This window comes from Leuciscus leuciscus (genome assembly GCF_965113295.1).
Source record: "Leuciscus leuciscus genome assembly, chromosome: 18".
Lineage (NCBI taxonomy): Eukaryota > Metazoa > Chordata > Actinopteri > Cypriniformes > Leuciscidae > Leuciscus > Leuciscus leuciscus.
Window position 1 is genome coordinate 31,561,806 of NC_138742.1, and position 18,476 is coordinate 31,580,281.

At 37.9% G+C, this 18,476-nt stretch overlaps 2 protein-coding genes and 1 long non-coding RNA gene across 3 annotated transcripts; 2 read left to right on the forward strand and 1 right to left on the reverse strand.

Moving 5' to 3' along the window:
* Positions 1 to 5,603: 5,603 nt before the first annotated feature.
* LOC309480242 (protein sel-1 homolog 3-like) lies at positions 5,604 to 10,432 on the reverse strand (the record flags this gene model as incomplete). The annotated part of the gene is made up of 4 exons (XM_082144654.1): positions 5,604 to 5,903; positions 6,016 to 6,097; positions 9,998 to 10,081; positions 10,293 to 10,432. The coding sequence occupies 4 exons, from the start codon at positions 10,430 to 10,432 to the stop codon at positions 5,763 to 5,765; spliced, it is 447 nt and encodes a 148-aa protein (XP_082000780.1). The 3' UTR covers positions 5,604 to 5,762.
* Positions 10,433 to 12,606: 2,174 nt separating this feature from the next.
* On the forward strand, positions 12,607 to 14,507 carry LOC309480176. The gene is made up of 2 exons (XR_014199563.1): positions 12,607 to 14,089; positions 14,260 to 14,507. It is a non-coding gene; the product is annotated as an uncharacterized lncRNA (long non-coding RNA).
* Positions 14,508 to 15,045: 538 nt separating this feature from the next.
* Positions 15,046 to 18,476, forward strand: LOC309480243 (protein sel-1 homolog 3-like; the record flags this gene model as incomplete). Its single annotated transcript, XM_082144655.1, has 4 exons — positions 15,046 to 15,185; positions 15,397 to 15,480; positions 18,157 to 18,238; positions 18,351 to 18,476. 4 exons carry the CDS (start codon positions 15,046 to 15,048, stop codon positions 18,474 to 18,476), a joined length of 432 nt encoding a protein of 143 aa, XP_082000781.1.

Genomic DNA, 18,476 nt, shown 5'->3' on the forward strand with positions numbered 1-18,476 from the left:
ACAGAATGGCATTGTACCACTTTGCCTTAAGCAAGCTATTGTTGAGCCCTATCTCAAAAAAACAAGTCTGGACCCATATGACTTAAACTATCGACCAATTTCAAAATTACCTGGCTTGTCTAAGGTACTTGAAAAAGTTGTACTTAAAGGGATACTTCACCTCTGGAAAGATGAATGTCTATTTAAAATGGGTCATTTATGTAGAAGAAATGTGAAATTATTTTTGAATTTGGAGCTTTCTAGACTGTGAAAAGCCAGAAAATGTATTTTTGACTTATGTGGATGAAAGACAACAACTCCCAGAATGCACTTGCTTCGCTGCCCTAGGAGGCCACTCCCAAGCCACGCCTACCGGTAAGAGAGCGCAGTTTAAAACAACAAGGCTAGGCTACTAGTGAGTCTCCGTGACGATTTCGAGATCGCCCAAAATGTCCGGGATTCGGCTTTTGCGTTCTACAGTCGCCATTCATTATGTTTACTGTGGCGAGCAGGACGAGGATGAGGGGCGCGGGAGAACAGGGCAAGGCTGAGGGGCGCGGGAGAACAGGGCAAGGCTGAGGGGCGCGGGAGAACAGGGCGAGGCTGAGGGGCGCGGGAGAACGGCGCGAGGCCAGTGGCGTGATTACTGAGACGCACCGATCTCGTATCTCTCACGGAGGAGCGGGAATTTTCTTAGCAATGTTAAAACGCACATCAACCGATCACTTGTTTAGCGTTCATGTAAACACTACATTCAGATTCACCAATCGGAATGAATTCAGTTAGATTGAAACAAAAGGTGTGCATGTAAACAATGAATGGCGACTGCAGAAAGCAAAAGCCGAATCCCGGACATTTTGGACGATCTCGACGGCCGGGCTCGATGGCTGACACTATTTGTATATTCTGTGAGTGAGATCCCACCCTCTATGGGCGGGTTGTAGTCTTTAGCCTCTGGCCAAAAAATCCTCCGATGACTCAAAATGACGTTTTTTGCGTCATCTGAGGATTTTTTTCAAACAAAAAATACAGAAATCTCTCGTCTCAGGGGGATATGAGGGTGGGAAAGTACGGCAATTCAAAAATACTACAGATTTTCTACTAATACAAAGCTTAATGCTAAATCCTGAAGTTTCCCTTTAAACAAATATCCACTTTCTTAACAAAGAATAATATTTTGGACAAATTTCTGTCTGGTTTTAGGGGTGGGCACAGTACAGAATCAGCCCTTTTAAGGGTTGTTAATGATCTTTTTTTAATTACGGATGCAGGTAATCATGCAGCATTAATTTTATTAGATTTGTCAGCAGCCTTTGACACCATTGACCACCAGATCCCTCTGACTCGTTTAAGGCAGTTTGTTGGTATTCAGGGGACGGTCCTAAAATGGTTTGCTTCTTATCTGGAATGTAGATCCTTTTTAGTGAAGATTGGGAATAACTACTCTGCTCCATTACCTATTTCCTGTGGGGTCCCACAAGGGTCCATCTTGGGTCCCATCCTCTTTTCATTGTATATGCTCCTGTTGGGAATGATTTTTAAGAAGTATGGTATTTCTTACCATCTGTATGCAGATGACACTCAAGTTTACTTGCCGTTGAGATCCGGTAGTAAGAATTCTAATGCCATACTACTTAGGTGTCTGGAGGAAGTAAAGCTGTGGATGGCTGAAAATCTCGTTCAATTGAATGAAAACAAAACTGAAATTATTATTTTTGGTCGCACAGCTGGTAGCCAAACGGTAGTCGATCACTTAGGCCCATGGAAGGGGTACCTACAGGAACAAGTAAAGAACTTGGGAGTCATTTTTGACTCATCCATCATTTTTGATCGACAGATAAAGACAGTGGTTCGTAATTGCTTCTTTTATTTAAGAGCAATAGCCAAATTGAAACCAATACTCTCAGCCAGCGACCTGGAAAAAGTTGTCCATGCTTATATTTTTTTCCCGTCTAGACTACTGTAGAGCACTTTATGTTGGGACCTGTCAAACACACATTGCCCGCTTGCAGCTTGTACAAAATGCTGCCGCAAGGTTGTTGATGAATGGTGGGAAAACGGACCATGTTACTCCCTTCTTATCTTCTTTAGGTTGGCTACCAATACATTTTAGGATACAGTATAAGATTTTGATATATGTTTTTAAAGCACTTCACGGAATGGCGCCAGAATATTTAGCTAAGCTCATTAAGCCCTACAGTGCAGGCATAAGACTAAGATCAGCAAACAAGTTTCTTTTAACTGTTCCCCGTGCACGTCTCAAAATGAAAGGTGATCGTGCTTTCTCTGTCGCTGGTCCTAGATTGTGGAATAATCTGCCGTTGGATGTTAGATCTTCCATATATCTAAATGCTTTTAAGGACCGCTGTGTTTGTCCTTTGACAGTCCTTTGACCCTGACACTGTTCCTCTCAAATGGGACCCTGTAGAGCTGCTTCATGGTGATGTTGTGTTTTCCCAAGATGGGTCTGATGGTGGTGATGCTCACTAATGTGAGTAATGTAATGTGATATGTAGTACAGTGCTGTAAATACCATCTGAGTAGAGTAGAAGGAAGAGAGGTGAAGACATACCTGTTTTCTAGTCGGAATGTTCTTATTACAGATGCCACTGTGAAGCGGCCAACGCATTCTCATCCTTGGGCGTCATAATTAGGGCTGGGTATCGTTAAAAAATGTCGATACCACTACCGATACGGATACCTTGATTTCGATACCGGTTCCTGAACGATACTTTTTTCGATACCAATTTTATGAAATTCATTTGAACAAGATTACATCACACATTACCTCAGAAAAACTTTGGTTTTATTTTTTCAGTTTGACTCATGCTCCTTAGCCAGTGCACAAAGGAACTAATTTTTTTTATAAAGAGCTCATGCTCACCAAAGCTGAATTTGTTTGATCAAAAATACAGTAAAACTTGTAACATTGTGAAATAGTATTAGAATTTAAAATCTTATTTGAATATTTTTTAAAATGTAATTTATTCCTGTGATGTCAAAGCTGAGTTTTCAAAATCATTACTTCAGTCAAGTCAAGTCAAGTCAAGTTTATTTGTATAGCGCTTTTCACAATACAGATTGTATCAAAGCAGCTTCACAGTATTAAATTAAAATAATACAACAAAGTTTTTTTCAAGAGGAATTTATTGATTGATAAAATTAAATTAAGTATCCCCAAAATATCCCCAACTGAGCAAGCCAAAGGCAACAGTGGCAAGGAACCGAAAAACTCCATCAAGTGACCTAATGGTGTCCTAAAACTCCATCAGGTGACCTAATGGAGAAAAAAAACCTTGGGAGAACCCAGGCTCAGTCGGGGGCCAGTTCTCCTCTGGCATTTATGAGCTAGAGGCCGGATTGTAGTTTGAACTGTAGGATTATAAGAATGCCTGGCTGAAGAGATGCGACTTTAATCTAGTTTTAAACTGGGAGAGCGAGTCTGAGCAACGAACAGTATCAGGAAGACTATTCCAGAGTTTTGGAGCCAAATGTGAAAATGCTCTCCCTCCTTTGGTGGTTCTGGATATCCTAGGTATGACCAAAAGCCTTGAATTTAGTGATCTTAAAGAGCGCGATGGATTATAGGGTGATAGAAGATCCGTTAAATAGACTGGAGCTAAGCCGTTTAGGGCTTTATAAGTCAGTAGCAATATCTTAAAATTAATACGGAGCTTTATAGGTAACCAATGCAGTGATGATAAAATCGGTGTTATATGATCATATTTTCTTGATCTCATAAGAACTCTAGCGGTGGCATTTTGGACTAACTGTAGCTTGTTTATTGAGGATGCAGGACAACCAGCTAATAAAGCATTACAGTAATCCAGTCTCGAGGTCATGAATGCATGAACTAACTTTTCTGCATCAGAAACTGATAGCATATTACGTAGCTTAGCAATGTTTCTAAGGTGGAAAAAGGCTGTTTTTGTAACATATGAAATATGATTTTCAAAAGACAGGTTGCAATCGAGTATAACACCCAGGTCTTTTACTGTAGAGGATAAAGTAACAGGACATCCTATGATGTTAAAGTTGTATTGTGCGAGGTTTTGTGGGCGGTTTTTTGAACCGATAAGTATTACCTCTGTCTTGTCTGGATTTAATAAAAGAAAATTACGCGTCATCCAATCTTTTATATCTTTAACACACTCTGTCAATTTGGAAAATTTAGCGTTTTCATCCGGCCGTGATGAAATATATATTTGAGTGTCATCAGCATAACAATGGAAACTAATTCCATGTTTCCTTATAATATTTCCAAGTGGCATCATATATATTGAAAATAACAGAGGGCCTAACACAGATCCCTGCGGCACTCCATAGTTTACTGGAGTTATGATCGATTTTTCTCCATTTAAATAGACAAAATGGTAGCGGTCAGATGGTATGATTTGAACCAGCTTAGTGCTTGTCCTTGAACACCAGTATAATTTTGTAGTCGATCTAAGAGTAATGTATGATCTATAGTATCGAACGCAGCACTAAGATCAAGTAAAACTAGTATTGAGATACAGCCTTGGTCAGAAGCTAAAAGTAAATCATTTGTCACATGTCACATGTGTCACATGATCCTTTAGAAATATGAAAACAATGTGCTGCTTAATATTTTGGAAACTATGATACATTTTTTCATGATTCTTTGATGAATAAAAATGTAAAAATAACAGCATTTATTTGAAACAGAAATCTTTTGTAACATTACACATGTTTTAAGGTCATTTTTTATCACTTTAATGCATCCTTACTGAAAAAAAATTCGGACTAATCAACACATTTTTGAACGGCAGTGTACATTCAGTAGGTCATTATTGCATTATAAACACTGTCAGAGTGATCAACAAGGTATCTCTTCATTTACCAGTCGAAGACGTAGCAACTTTCTGCTATTATGTTTACTCTGTACACTGTCAAGGTCTTCATCATATCTGTCGTTGTACCGGTCTTTGTTTGCAGCTATTATTTTACCGCAAATACTGCATCGTGCGCTGTTGGCATTGAGCCTGGAGAAATGTAGCCACACTTTTTATCGACTTATCCACATGGGTATTGTGCGCGGAGAGTTTGTGTGTGTGTGCCCGTCTCATTGAGTATGTGCGCGAGTTTGTGCGTGTGTGTGCTCGCGTCTCATGTGAGTATGTGCGCGGAGAGTTCCACGCGTCTCGTGTGTGTAGAGTTTGCGTGTATGTGCGTGAGCGACTTTATGTGTGTCGTTGTGCATTTCATTTGTATTTGTTTGAGCACTGACGTTGACGAGTTAACCCCTTAGGTATCGAAATCTGGTACCGAACAACAAGTCATTTTTCGATACTCGATAGTATCGAAGCAATTCGGTCGGTACCTAAAAAGTATCGAACCTGGTACCCAGCCCTAGTCATAATACTGACGCTTTTGACATTTCGTCCACATCGAACGCACATGGCACCCTTTAGCGTCAATATGAGACGCACAGAGCTTTGTTCAGTTATGGGTAGGTTTAGGTCTAGTGTAGGGATAGGGTTAGACCGCTAGGAGGCGATCTACAACGAGATTGATCATATTCACACAGAACATGTTTTTCCATTCTATTGCACTTACTTTTCCATTATTAGTAAATGCGCTAGACGGACGCGTATGACCGTTGTGCTCACGTCCTGTGTGTTTTGCAGCGTCTCGCGCTGGACACGGCATCCTAAAAACGCGGCGCTCAGTTAATCTTTTAAAAGACGTGACTCGAGACCTTGCGGTTTTTCCCCATTCCGCTGCCTGTGTCTCGCGTTCTGTGTGAACCAGCACTGATTCTTCTAACAGATATAGTTGAATGCTATAGTTGTCACTGCTGTATTTCTGCTGGTCTGCAGAGGCTCACCAGATTCCTGAGGGATGTGATTGTAGGTAGAGTAGTTGTGATACCTCCACTGACAGGCAGAACTGTGGCCTAACACCTAGAAACACGTACATTAGGTGAATGGTATATACAGTATATATGTAAAAAAAAAAAAAAAAAAAAACAGGAAATGAAACTGGACGATTAGGAGATATATAAAATATGTTTACCTCACACAGATGGGCGGCATTGTGCTGTGCCACACTAAGACCAGTTTCTGCTAGAATGGCATATTTCACCAACGCTTCATCCCTTGAACAGACAACAAATATCCACACAAACTTTTAGAAATATGTCATTTCAGCCCAGTACGAGTTTCTTTCTTCTGCGGAACACAAAATATATTTGAATAATGTGCTTGTCACTTTTTTCCATTACAATATTCATGAACACAAAAGCAGAAATAAGGGTTATTTTAATAAATGAGATGAACTGAAGGAAGGATGGATCGATACATGCATGAACAAAGGTATGGTTGGGTAGGTGCAGAGCCATAGAGAGAGAGAGTTGCGACACTCCCATAGACCTCCGTTGTAAATAATGGCGGCGCTTTTAACCGCCTACTTCCGGGATATGAAGATCGGAATAGTTCCAAACACTGTCATTTGGGCGTTGGACACCATTCACTTACATTGCTGCGCGTCGAGTTGTTCCAGAGTTAAGTTGCCGAAATATCGACCTCTTTTGAATTGTCAACTGTCTATATTGTATCAGAGGCCCTTTGCGATGCTTATACTGGTCTTCATTTGTACATGCACAGCGTAATTATTTATATTTTATGTTGGTTGTTTCAACCAATTTTCAAGCACTGCCTGCTAGCTAACGTTAGTTAGCTAGCGCGACTTCGTCAGCTAAGAGTTCGGTAATGAATCGCTACCACCTTTATAGCAACTTTTATTTAATTTAATTTTTTGGGATATACTAACTTTTCATTATGTTATTATTGTCTTGAGTGAAGCGGCTTGTGAGAACAATGCTGGACCTTTAGGATTGTTATGGCCATCACCAGTCCTGTCTGTTTCATGGATCACCTGCCCCTGGTTTTTGTTTTTCTTGTTCACACACACAAGCACACATTTTTGTTGTCTGTCATTGTTTAATAAAAAATATTTTATTTGAAAACCTTCATTTGTATCAGCCATGCTTAAATTCGTTTTTAATCTGTTATAGTTTTGATAATGTGTATGGCCTTAATCTTAAAATAATATTCTTAGTCTTAACATGATCATGTTTCACGTTGTGGTCCTGGGGATGGCCACTTTCAACAGAAGAAGTGAGCTATAGCTTCTAAGCGAATTCTGAACGGACCGCCACGGCAGACCTCTTTGCGTGATCACGAAGGTAGGCTAATGGCTGAATCAAAATTTATAAGCAAAATCACGGGAATCAATAGCCTAATACAGCCCAGTTGTGCTAAAATAAATATCATGAGACGTCCATCATCAGATGAATGATATGGAAAAGTTAAGTTAGAGCCGCTAAAGCCAGTGCTACTACCCATGCGAACATGAACACTAAGCTTTTCCCTCCAAAAATATAGCCTAAAACTTATCTCCAAATGCAAAACTGACATTAACAAAATGCAATAATGCAATAACAGCTGAAAAAGTACTTGGGTGTGTGTTTTATTTTATATTTACCGTTCAATAATGCAATCGCTGCTGTCTGTCCCATAGAAGAACATGACAGCCAGCGTACGTTTTGGAACTATTGGGGCTTACATGAACCACGTGACAGCCATAGCGGCGACATCAAAGAGTGTCGCAACTCTCTCTCTCTATGGCTCTGGGTAGGTGGATAGTTTTTAGGTACATCAATTTAATAATTGGGCTTGAATGTAAAATAACACTATGTTCACTGTATAAATTAAATATCGATTAATCTTTGTTAAAGCTATGTTTTGTTGTTTAATTAACATTAATGACCTAGGCTGTCGCTTTAAATGTGCTGATAGTAATTTTTTGACTATACTAAATAATACAATTTCAATATGTTTGCAGATATTTAGGAAACATGCTAAGTTCAAATACTTGTTTCTCAGAAAAACACTGGTACAGTCAGTCATTCTAATTTGAAATGTGTGTTCCGTGTCGGAATGTCTGTTTTTGTTTTGGACTGTGTGATTCCGCCCACTGCCAATTTATCCAATAGTATATTACAGCATATTTCAGCCATGGAAGCCAGCAAATGAACTGGGTCAGATATCTACCAGTACTAAAAAGCCTTGCCACCCATCTAAAAAGCTCTATGACGCAGACATTAGCTGATTAACTTACAGTGGAAGGCTCGTCGCTTTCCATTGTCAATTGCGCTCGTGTCCTCAATCTGGCAACCCACGTGAGAGTCACATCTTAGGAGGAGGCCGAGAGAAACAACCCTCTCCGATATCTAGAATTTAGACTGTAGTACCCATTTCAATGGATGAAGAGATGGATGGATGGAGGGATAGATGGATAAAGGGATGGATGGATGGATGGATGGATGGATGGATGGATGGATGGATGGATGGATGGATGGATGGATGGATGGATGGATGGATGGATGGATGGATGGATGGTTAAAGATGTGACTGATAAAGGGATGGATGGATTAAGAAGATGGATGGAAAAAGATTGGATGTATGAATGAATGGATGGATAGATAACTGTATGGATGGTTAGATGAAGGGATGTATGGAAGGATGATAAAGATGGATGGATGAATGAATGAAGGGATGGATGGATAAAGGTATGGATAAACAGATGGATGATGAGTTTGAAAAATCTAAAAACCATACTGTCTTTACAGTGTGTACAATCGCTAAGCTTTAGGAAGCCTCCGGAGCTGAAGTTCAGTTATGGTAATGGTCTTTTCGTTTCCGTCACGCGCTGTAAGCGGTAGACCAATCACCGTGAAAAGTGAAGCCGCCAAAGTCCTAATATGGCGCTGACATCTTGCGCTGATTTGGGACCTGCTTCTGTGCAGTAGTAAACGCGGGACCCGAGTCTGCGCAGTAGTGAGCGTGAAGTGGAGCCGCAATATCAAGGTCCTTCCCTCACTCCCGCAGAAATGGTTAGTACAAAGCTTACTGTGTGAATTAAACAGTTATGGACATGTAGAAATTAAAGTTGAAGCTCCAATCTCCTCCCAAAAATCCCCCAAAAACGTCTGTTGGTGCCTTGGTGACTACTTCGTTTAGAGAAGCTGTCAATCACAGCTGTCAATCATGACGTCACATTCCCGTTTTTCTAGCATCAAATAACGAACTAAGATCAAACTTTTTTTTTTTTAAACGAACACTTAAACTTAAATCAGCGTGATTAAAAACTACCAAAATGACAGAAAATATCTTAGAAAAACATTTATTTGAAGTGTAATTTGATTGTTTAGTTTCCATCGTGTCCATTAGACTTCATGGGGAAGGCGGGCTGTATGACCTATACTGGGACAAGCCACCGGGGCGGGGCGATCGATACGCTTTTGCTTCTCTTTTAAGCGCTTGTGCGGTGTGCACAGACAGACTGTCAGCACTTGTGCACAGACAGACTGGGCCACCTGACCAATCAGAGCAGAGTAGACCAATCACAACAGACTGGGCCACCTTACCAATCAGAGCAGAGTAGACCAATCACAACAGACTGGGCCACCTGACCAATCAGAGCAGAGTAGACCAATCACAACAGACTGGGCCATCTGACCAATCAGAGCAGAGTAGACCAATCACAACAGACTGGGCCATCTGACCAATCAGAGCAGAGTAGACCAATCACAACAGACTGGGCCACCTGACCAATCAGAGCAGAGTAGACCAATCACAACAGACTGGGCCACCTGACCAATCAGAGCAGAGTAGACCAATCACAACAGACTGGGCCACCTGACCAATCAGAGCAGAGTAGACCAATCACAACAGACTGGGCCATCTGACTAATCAGAGCAGGAAAGGAGGGATTTAGATTCTTCGTGTGAGAATCATTGAAAAATGTGGTGATGTGCAATGTTTTGTTTTTTTTGTTGAGAAAATAAAAGTATTTTTATGACCTTTGAAGCCTATTATAGGTGACCTCAAAATTAAGAACCTTCAAAACAGCATAATAAGGACACTTTAAGGTAGGGATTAATGAAGGGATTGATGGATGAAGGGAGGGATGAATGAAGGGATGGATCTCTCACCATGATCCTCTTTGATAAGTTTGAAGAGCTTCTTTAACCATGAAGCCCAGGTGGCCGTTCATCTCAATGACTCGCTTCAACAGCCTGAAGAAACAGAAACCGAACAAAACAGAGAAACAAAGACTTGTTAAACACCGATCTATCCATCAAATTAAAATGGCAGCTTTTGCATTTATAAAGAAGTTTTGTCAAATCTGTAAAATTAGTCAATATTTTTCAAGTAAATGATCATCCATTTGTGTTGGCCGCTGTATAACTGAAGTGATAGATGAGAGTATAGATGAGTCTGACATACAGCACAGCTTTGTCCTGATCTCTCGCCACTCCTCGTACAGTTCCAGTGGAGAGAAGTCCTGCCGCCTCCACAGCGCCGGCCACATGACCCAGCTGAGCCGCACGAAGAAACAACTGGAACGCAGCAGTCTGAAAGAGCATTGAGATCAATACACCATACACTTCTGCCGTAAACACATTTTCATCAGTATAAAGTTCTCACGACAGAAGAAAGCATGAGACAATTCAAACTCATGACTCTTGGTGCCAGGATTGATGCCAATGACATTTCAAACTTGACAGCAACTCTTTTTGTGTTATTTTTCAAACTTGACAGAAACTCTTTTTTTGTCATGTTTGATACCTGACAGCAACTTTTTTTGGTATTTTTTCAAACTTGACAAACTTTTTTTTGGTCATTTTTCAATCTTGACAGAAACTCTTTTTTTGTCATTTTTGATACCTGACAGCAACTTTTTTTGGTATTTTTTCAAACTTCACAGCAACTTTTTTTTTTGTCGTTTTTCAAACATGACAGAAACTCTTTTTTTGTCATTTTTGATACCTGACAGCAACTTTTTTTTGGTATTTTTTCAAACTTCACAGCAACTTTTTTTTTTTCGTTTTTCAAACATGACAGAAACTCTTTTTTTGTCATTTTTGATACCTGACAGCAACTTTTTTTGGTATTTTTTCAAACTTCATGGCAACTTTTTTTTTGTCGTTTTTCAAACATGACAGAAACTCTTTTTTTTTCATTTTTGATACCTGACAGCAACTTTTTTTTGGTATTTTTTCAAACTTCACAGCAACTTTTTTTTTTGTCGTTTTTCAAACATGACAGAAACTCTTTTTTTGTCATTTTTGATACCTGACAGCAACTTTTTTTTGGTATTTTTTCAAACTTCACAGCAACTTTTTTTTTTTTGTCGTTTTTCAAACATGACAGAAACTCTTTTTTTGTCATTTTTGATACCTGACAGCAACTTTTTTTTGGTATTTTTTCAAACTTCACAGCAACTTTTTTTTTTTCGTTTTTCAAACATGACAGAAACTCTTTTTTTGTCATTTTTGATACCTGACAGCAACTTTTTTTGGTATTTTTTCAAACTTCATGGCAACTTTTTTTTTGTCGTTTTTCAAACATGACAGAAACTCTTTTTTTTTCATTTTTGATACCTGACAGCAACTTTTTTTTGGTATTTTTTCAAACTTCACAGCAACTTTTTTTTTTGTCGTTTTTCAAACATGACAGAAACTCTTTTTTTGTCATTTTTGATACCTGACAGCAACTTTTTTTGGTATTTTTTCAAACTTCACAGCAACTTTTTTTTTTGTCGTTTTTCAAACATGACAGAAACTCTTTTTTTGTCATTTTTGATACCTGACAGCAACTTTTTTTTGGTATTTTTTCAAACTTCACAGCAACTTTTTTTTTTGTCGTTTTTCAAACATGACAGAAACTCTTTTTTTGTCATTTTTGATACCTGACAGCAACTTTTTTTTGGTATTTTTTCAAACTTCACAGCAACTTTTTTTTTTGTCGTTTTTCAAACATGACAGAAACTCTTTTTTTGTCATTTTTGATACCTGACAGCAACTTTTTTTGGTATTTTTTCAAACTTCATGGCAACTTTTTTTTTTGTCGTTTTTCAAACATGACAGAAACTCTTTTTTTGTCATTTTTGATACCTGACAGCAACTTTTTTTTGGTATTTTTTCAAACTTCACAGCAACTTTTTTTTTTGTCGTTTTTCAAACATGACAGAAACTCTTTTTTTGTCATTTTTGATACCTGACAGCAACTTTTTTTTGGTATTTTTTCAAACTTCACAGCAACTTTTTTTTTTTGTCGTTTTTCAAACATGACAGAAACTCTTTTTTTGTCATTTTTGATACCTGACAGCAACTTTTTTTGGTATTTTTTCAAACTTCACAGCAACTTTTTTTTGGTCATTTTTCAATCTTGACAGAAACTCTTTTTTTGTCATTTTTGATACCTGACAGCAACTTTTTTTGGTATTTTTTCAAACTTCACAGCAACTTTTTTTTTTGTCGTTTTTCAAACATGACAGAAACTCTTTTTTTGTCATTTTTGATACCTGACAGCAACTTTTTTTGGTATTTTTTCAAACTTCACAGCAACTTTTTTTTTTGTCGTTTTTCAAACATGACAGAAACTCTTTTTTTTGTCATTTTTGATACCTGACAGCAACTTTTTTTTGGTATTTTTTCAAACTTCACAGCAACTTTTTTTTTTTGTCGTTTTTCAAACATGACAGAAACTCTTTTTTTGTCATTTTTGATACCTGACAGCAACTTTTTTTTGGCAAAAATGACAAAAAAAGAGATTCTGTCATGTTTGAAAAACGACAAAAAAAAAAAAGTTGCTGTGAAGTTTGAAAAAATACCAAAAAAAAGTTGCTGTCAGGTATCAAAAATTACAAAAAAAGAGTTTCTGTCATGTTTGAAAAACGACAAAAAAAAAAAAGTTGCTGTGAAGTTTGAAAAAATACCAAAAAAAGTTGCTGTCAGGTATCAAAAATGACAAAAAAAGAGTTTCTGTCATGTTTGAAAAACGACAAAAAAAAAAGTTGCTGTGAAGTTTGAAAAAATACCAAAAAAAAGTTGCTGTCAGGTATCAAAAATGACAAAAAAAGAGTTTCTGTCATGTTTGAAAAACGACAAAAAAAAAAGTTGCTGTGAAGTTTGAAAAAATACCAAAAAAAAGTTGCTGTCAGGTATCAAAAATGACAAAAAAAGAGTTTCTGTCATGTTTGAAAAACGACAAAAAAAAAAAGTTGCTGTGAAGTTTGAAAAAATACCAAAAAAAGTTGCTGTCAGGTATCAAAAATGACAAAAAAAGAGTTTCTGTCATGTTTGAAAAACGACAAAAAAAAAGTTGCTGTGAAGTTTGAAAAAATACCAAAAAAAGTTGCTGTCAGGTATCAAAAATGACAAAAAAAGAGTTTCTGTCATGTTTGAAAAACGACAAAAAAAAAAGTTGCTGTGAAGTTTGAAAAAATACCAAAAAAAAGTTGCTGTCAGGTATCAAAAATGACAAAAAAAGAGTTTCTGTCATGTTTGAAAAACGACAAAAAAAAAAGTTGCTGTGAAGTTTGAAAAAATACCAAAAAAAGTTGCTGTCAGGTATAAAAAATGACAAAAAAAGAGTTTCTGTCATGTTTGAAAAACGACAAAAAAAAAGTTGCTGTGAAGTTTGAAAAAATACCAAAAAAAGTTGCTGTCAGGTATCAAAAATGACAAAAAAAAGAGTTTCTGTCATGTTTGAAAAACGACAAAAAAAAAGTTGCTGTGAAGTTTGAAAAAATACCAAAAAAAGTTGCTGTCAGGTATCAAAAATGACAAAAAAAGAGTTTCTGTCATGTTTGAAAAACGACAAAAAAAAAAGTTGCTGTGAAGTTTGAAAAAATACCAAAAAAAAGTTGCTGTCAGGTATCAAAAATGACAAAAAAAGAGTTTCTGTCATGTTTGAAAAACGACAAAAAAAAAAGTTGCTGTGAAGTTTGAAAAAATACCAAAAAAAGTTGCTGTCAGGTATCAAAAATGACAAAAAAAGAGTTTCTGTCATGTTTGAAAAACGACAAAAAAAAAAGTTGCTGTGAAGTTTTAAAAAATACCAAAAAAAGTTGCTGTCAGGTATCAAAAATGACAAAAAAAGAGTTTCTGTCATGTTTGAAAAACGACAAAAAAAAAAGTTGCTGTGAAGTTTGAAAAAATACCAAAAAAAGTTGCTGTCAGGTATCAAAAATGACAAAAAAAGAGTTTCTGTCATGTTTGAAAAACGACAAAAAAAAAGTTGCCATGAAGTTTGAAAAAATACCAAAAAAAGTTGCTGTCAGGTATCGAAAATGACAAAAAAAGAGTTTCTGTCATGTTTGAAAAACGACAAAAAAAAAAGTTGCTGTGAAGTTTGAAAAAATACCAAAAAAAGTTGCTGTCAGGTATCAAAAATGACAAAAAAAGAGTTTCTGTCAAGATTGAAAAATGACCAAAAAAAAGTTGCTGTGAAGTTTGAAAAAATACCAAAAAAAGTTGCTGTCAGGTATCAAAAATGACAAAAAAAGAGTTTCTGTCATGTTTGAAAAACGACAAAAAAAAAAGTTGCTGTGAAGTTTGAAAAAATACCAAAAAAAGTTGCTGTCAGGTATCAAAAATGACAAAAAAAGAGTTTCTGTCAAGATTGAAAAATGACCAAAAAAAAGTTGCTGTGAAGTTTGAAAAAATACCAAAAAAAGTTGCTGTCAGGTATCAAAAATGACAAAAAAAGAGTTTCTGTCATGTTTGAAAAACGACAAAAAAAAAAGTTGCTGTGAAGTTTGAAAAAATACCAAAAAAAAGTTGCTGTCAGGTATCAAAAATGACAAAAAAAGAGTTTCTGTCATGTTTGAAAAACGACAAAAAAAAAAGTTGCTGTGAAGTTTGAAAAAATACCAAAAAAAGTTGCTGTCAGGTATCAAAAATGACAAAAAAAGAGTTTCTGTCAAGATTGAAAAATGACCAAAAAAAAGTTTGTCAAGTTTGAAAAAATACCAAAAAAAGTTGCTGTCAGGTATCAAACATGACAAAAAAAGAGTTTCTGTCAAGTTTGAAAAATAACACAAAAAGAGTTGCTGTCAAGTTTGAAATGTCATTGGCATCAATCCTGGCACCAAGAGTCATGAGTTTGAATTGTCTCATGCTTTCTTCTGTCGTGAGAACTTTATACTGATGAAAATGTGTTTACGGCAGAAGTGTATGGTGTATTGATCTCAATGCTCTTTCAGACTGCTGCGTTCCAGTTGTTTCTTCGTGCGGCTCAGCTGGGTCATGTGGCCGGCGCTGTGGAGGCGGCAGGACTTCTCTCCACTGGAACTGTACGAGGAGTGGCGAGAGATCAAGACAAAGCTGTGCTGTATGTCAGACTCATCTATACTCTCATCTATCACTTCAGTTATACAGCGGCCAACACAAATGGATGATCATTTACTTGAAAAATATTGACTAATTTTACAGATTTGACAAAACTTCTTTATAAATGCAAAAGCTGCCATTTTAATTTGATGGATAGATCGGTGTTTAACAAGTCTTTGTTTCTCTGTTTTGTTCGGTTTCTGTTTCTTCAGGCTGTTGAAGCGAGTCATTGAGATGAACGGCCACCTGGGCTTCATGGTTAAAGAAGCTCTTCAAACTTATCAAAGAGGATCATGGTGAGAGATCCATCCCTTCATTCATCCCTCCCTTCATCCATCAATCCCTTCATTAATCCCTACCTTAAAGTGTCCTTATTATGCTGTTTTGAAGGTTCTTAATTTTGAGGTCACCTATAATAGGCTTCAAAGGTCATAAAAATACTTTTATTTTCTCAACAAAAAAAACAAAACATTGCACATCACCACATTTTTCAATGATTCTCACACGAAGAATCTAAATCCCTCCTTTCCTGCTCTGATTAGCCAGATGGCCCAGTCTGTTGTGATTGGTCTACTCTGCTCTGATTGGTCAGGTGGCCCAGTCTGTTGTGATTGGTCTACTCTGCTCTGATTGGTCAGATGGCCCAGTCTGTTGTGATTGGTCTACTCTGCTCTGATTGGTCAGATGGCCCAGTCTGTTGTGATTGGTCTACTCTGCTCTGATTGGTCAGGTGGCCCAGTCTGTTGTGATTGGTCTACTCTGCTCTGATTGGTCAGGTGGCCCAGTCTGTTGTGATTGGTCTACTCTGCTCTGATTGGTCAGATGGCCCAGTATGTTGTGATTGGTCTACTCTGCTCTGATTGGTCAGATGGCCCAGTCTGTTGTGATTGGTCTACTCTGCTCTGATTGGTCAGATGGCCCAGTCTGTTGTGATTGGTCTACTCTGCTCTGATTGGTCAGGTGGCCCAGTCTGTTGTGATTGGTCTACTCTGCTCTGATTGGTAAGGTGGCCCAGTCTGTTGTGATTGGTCTACTCTGCTCTGATTGGTCAGGTGGCCCAGTCTGTCTGTGCACAAGTGCTGACAGTCTGTCTGTGCACACCGCACAAGCGCTTAAAAGAGAAGCAAAAGCGTATCGATCGCCCCGCCCCGGTGGCTTGTCCCAGTATAGGTCATACAGCCCGCCTTCCCCATGAAGTCTAATGGACACGATGGAAACTAAACAATCAAATTACACTTCAAATAAATGTTTTTCTAAGATATTTTCTGTCATTTTGGTAGTTTTTAATCACGCTGATTTAAGTTTAAGTGTTCGTTTAAAAAAAAAAAAGTTTGATCTTAGTTCGTTATTTGATGCTAGAAAAACGGGAATGTGACGTCATGATTGACAGCTGTGATTGACAGCTTCTCTAAACGAAGTAGTCACCAAGGCACCAACAGACGTTTTTGGGGGATTTTTGGGAGGAGATTGGAGCTTCAACTTTAATTTCTACATGTCCATAACTGTTTAATTCACACAGTAAGCTTTGTACTAACCATTTCTGCGGGAGTGAGGGAAGGACCTTGATATTGCGGCTCCACTTCACGCTCACTACTGCGCAGACTCGGGTCCCGCGTTTACTACTGCACAGAAGCAGGTCCCAAATCAGCGCAAGATGTCAGCGCCATATTAGGACTTTGGCGGCTTCACTTTTCACGGTGATTGGTCTACCGCTTACAGCGCGTGACGGAAACGAAAAGACCATTACCATAACTGAACTTCAGCTCCGGAGGCTTCCTAAAGCTTAGCGATTGTACACACTGTAAAGACAGTATGGTTTTTAGATTTTTCAAACTCATCATCCATCTGTTTATCCATACCTTTATCCATCCATCCCTTCATTCATTCATCCATCCATCTTTATCATCCTTCCATACATCCCTTCATCTAACCATCCATACAGTTATCTATCCATCCATTCATTCATACATCCAATCTTTTTCCATCCATCTTTTTAATCCATCCATCCCTTTATCAGTCACATCTTTAACCATCCATCCATCCATCCATCCATCCATCCATCCATCCATCCATCCCTTTATCCATCTATCCCTCCATCCATCCATCTCTTCATCCATTGAAATGGGTACTACAGTCTAAATTCTAGATATCGGAGAGGGTTGTTTCTCTCGGCCTCCTCCTAAGATGTGACTCTCACGTGGGTTGCCAGATTGAGGACACGAGCGCAATTGACAATGGAAAGCGACGAGCCTTCCACTGTAAGTTAATCAGCTAATGTCTGCGTCATAGAGCTTTTTAGATGGGTGGCAAGGCTTTTTAGTACCGGTAGATATCTGACCCAGTTCATTTGCTGGCTTCCATGGCTGAAATATGCTGTAATATACTATTGGATAAATTGGCAGTGGGCGGAATCACACAGTCCAAAACAAAAACAGACATTCCGACACGGAACACACATTTCAAATTAGAATGACTGACTGTACCAGTGTTTTTCTGAGAAACAAGTATTTGAACTTAGCATGTTTCCTAAATATCTGCAAACATATTGAAATTGTATTATTTAGTATAGTCAAAAAATTACTATCAGCACATTTAAAGCGACAGCCTAGGTCATTAATGTTAATTAAACAACAAAACATAGCTTTAACAAAGATTAATCGATATTTAATTTATACAGTGAACATAGTGTTATTTTACATTCAAGCCCAATTATTAAATTGATGTACCTAAAAACTATCCACCTACCCAACCATACCTTTGTTCATGCATGTATCGATCCATCCTTCCTTCAGTTCATCTCATTTATTAAAATAACCCTTATTTCTGCTTTTGTGTTCATGAATATTGTAATGGAAAAAAGTGACAAGCACATTATTCAAATATATTTTGTGTTCCGCAGAAGAAAGAAACTCGTACTGGGCTGAAATGACATATTTCTAAAAGTTTGTGTGGATATTTGTTGTCTGTTCAAGGGATGAAGCGTTGGTGAAATATGCCATTCTAGCAGAAACTGGTCTTAGTGTGGCACAGCACAATGCCGCCCATCTGTGTGAGGTAAACATATTTTATATATCTCCTAATCGTCCAGTTTCATTTCCTGGGTTTTTTTTTTTTTTTTTTTACATATATACTGTATATACCATTCACCTAATGTACGTGTTTCTAGGTGTTAGGCCACAGTTCTGCCTGTCAGTGGAGGTATCACAACTACTCTACCTACAATCACATCCCTCAGGAATCTGGTGAGCCTCTGCAGACCAGCAGAAATACAGCAGTGACAACTATAGTGTAA